The sequence below is a fragment of the Marmota monax genome, unplaced genomic scaffold, assembly GCF_021218885.2.
Source record: "Marmota monax isolate L192 unplaced genomic scaffold, Marmota_monax_Labrador192_F-V1.1 WCK01_AAM20220418_F8-fsc01211, whole genome shotgun sequence".
Taxonomy (NCBI): domain Eukaryota; kingdom Metazoa; phylum Chordata; class Mammalia; order Rodentia; family Sciuridae; genus Marmota; species Marmota monax.
In genome coordinates this window covers 32,347-34,379 of record NW_026694520.1, presented here as the reverse complement: position 1 = coordinate 34,379, position 2,033 = coordinate 32,347, and the positions used below count along the sequence as shown (strand labels likewise).

General features: G+C 46.6%; 1 protein-coding gene across 1 annotated transcript; it reads right to left on the bottom strand.

The window, feature by feature from the left end:
• Positions 1–809: 809 nt before the first annotated feature.
• Positions 810–1,413, bottom strand: Sry (sex determining region Y). The gene has a single exon (XM_046420173.2). It carries the CDS (start codon positions 1,396–1,398, stop codon positions 883–885), a length of 516 nt encoding a protein of 171 aa, XP_046276129.1. The 5' UTR covers positions 1,399–1,413; the 3' UTR covers positions 810–882.
• Positions 1,414–2,033: the final 620 nt, after the last annotated feature.

Genomic DNA, 2,033 nt, shown 5'->3' with positions numbered 1-2,033 from the left:
CCACGATGGGAATTGTTCATATTCTCAACACTTAATCGCTATTTAAGGTTTAAAAACTTAAAAGTTGGTCGTCTATGGAAAAAGGTAGATTTGTTATTGTCAAAAAAAAAAAAAAGTTTTCAAGAAACAGAGGAAAAGTTGACTGTCGTGCACATAGAAAAATGGCCATGAGTCAAAGATTTTATTCCACCAGTAGATGTTACACTTGGTTCTAAGCAAACATCCATGCCCACAGACTTGCGCTGCCCAGTAAAGGCAACGAATTTCAAAAAGAGGAGTGGGGGCTCCACAAAACAAGAGTTTACAAATCCGTTTCTTGGTTATGCGCAATTTGTAAGGCCAGCAAAATAGCTGAAAGACCACTAGTGAACAACTGTCTGGAGAAAGGAATAGTTTAACACGCTTAAGGAAGTGCAACATTTTCTTTCCCAAAGCCTGCTTTTTTTTTTTGGGGGGGGGGTGTGCTTCCCGCCTCTATATATCTGAGCTATAGTATTAAAAACAAAGAGTAGTGCACCGTTTTACAGAGACCGTACTCCGATAAACCACCACCAAAACGTGGGTCCAATCACTTCAGAACGTCCAAATCTTTATGCGTTACACCCGTTCGCATACCTTATTGTGAAATCAAAGTTTAAAAATGAGATAATAACAAAAGTTAAGGTGAACGGGGCCTTCCTTAGCGGGAGAAAGGAATTCCATATGGAATCTGAACGTAAGAAAGTCACGGTGTAAACTACGATAAGGGAACATCGGCTTAGGTCTGCGTAGCCAGAATTACCCGCTAGTCACTCAGGTTTGTGCGGTGCTTCGTCGGAGCTGCAGCCCGCTGGCTGGTGTCAGTAAGTGGGGCTATGAATGGCTTCGCTGGCTCTGCTTTCATCAGTGCAGGTTTTCTGAACTGCGCTCTGGCTGCCCAAGGTAATGCAGCCTCGCGTCCACGGACTCCTGGCTGCACAGTTTTAATGGGGGCTCTTCGGGCAGCGAACTGCTGCCAGTCTTCTGTTGAGTCTTAACCTTCCTGCGAGGCCGATACTTGTAGTTCGGGTATTTCTCTCTGTGCATGGCCTGTAGTCTCTGTGCCTCTTGGAAGAATGGCCATTTTTCGGCTTCTGTAAGCGTTTTCCACCGGTATCCCAGCAGCTTGCTGATCTCTGAATTTCGCATGCTGGGGTTCTCCAGAGCCATCTTGCGCCGCTGGTCGCGAGACCATACCATGAAAGCATTCAAGGGTCTCTTGACCCGGCCCTGGGTCCCTTTAAGGTTGCCTCCTGTTTCACACTGATCATTTGAGCTAGAGTGGTCGATCCCAAGGAAGGAAGAGTTTTTTCCGAAGTCCAGGCCATCCTGTTGCTGCTGGGCTGGACTGTAATCGCTGGGGTTCAGTACTGTGAACATAGCGGAAGAATATGATGGTACGCTTGAAGACGCACAGGGCAGGACCAGAAGGGAGGGGAGGAGAGGGGAAGACATAATCCAAGGAGTAAGACTTCGAAAGCGTGCTTCACTGTTCAAAAATGTCTTTCTATCAGAGCCTCGCTACCCTGCCATTTGTAATGAAAAGTTCATTTCTCCTCCCACAAGACCTCTCCCAACCCCCAACCACGCCCCAAACAACCTACCCGCCAGCGCGTCTATCAGCCCACCTACTCTCAATCAAAACATGGTAACTCAGAAACTCGGTGACAGTAGCTCTCCTGCCAGTCCCGCACTCTAGAGGCTCTACTATTCACCTTAAGGGGGAGGAGGGGGGAATAAAGCAAAACCTTGCTATCTGAGAACTCATTGGGCACAGCACCTGGCTGAGGGATACGAATGTATTATTAGTATCAATAGGAGTGAATGTTATCTTCAAAAACTCATAGCTCAGAGCTTGAGGAGAACCTACTTCTGTTAGGCACACACCACTGGATATTGAATTTAGAGTACTCTCCCCCCACCCACGTCCATCTGTGCAATTGAAAATGTTATGTGAATTTGCGGCTGGCAAATACTTTAGAATTCCATTTCCTTATCTAGGCTAACAAGTATCA

Excerpts from the sequence above, each read along its gene's own strand:
- Sry (XM_046420173.2), bottom strand. The coding sequence starts at position 1,398 with ATGTTCACAGTACTGAACCCCAGCGATTACAGTCCAGCCCAGCAGCAA.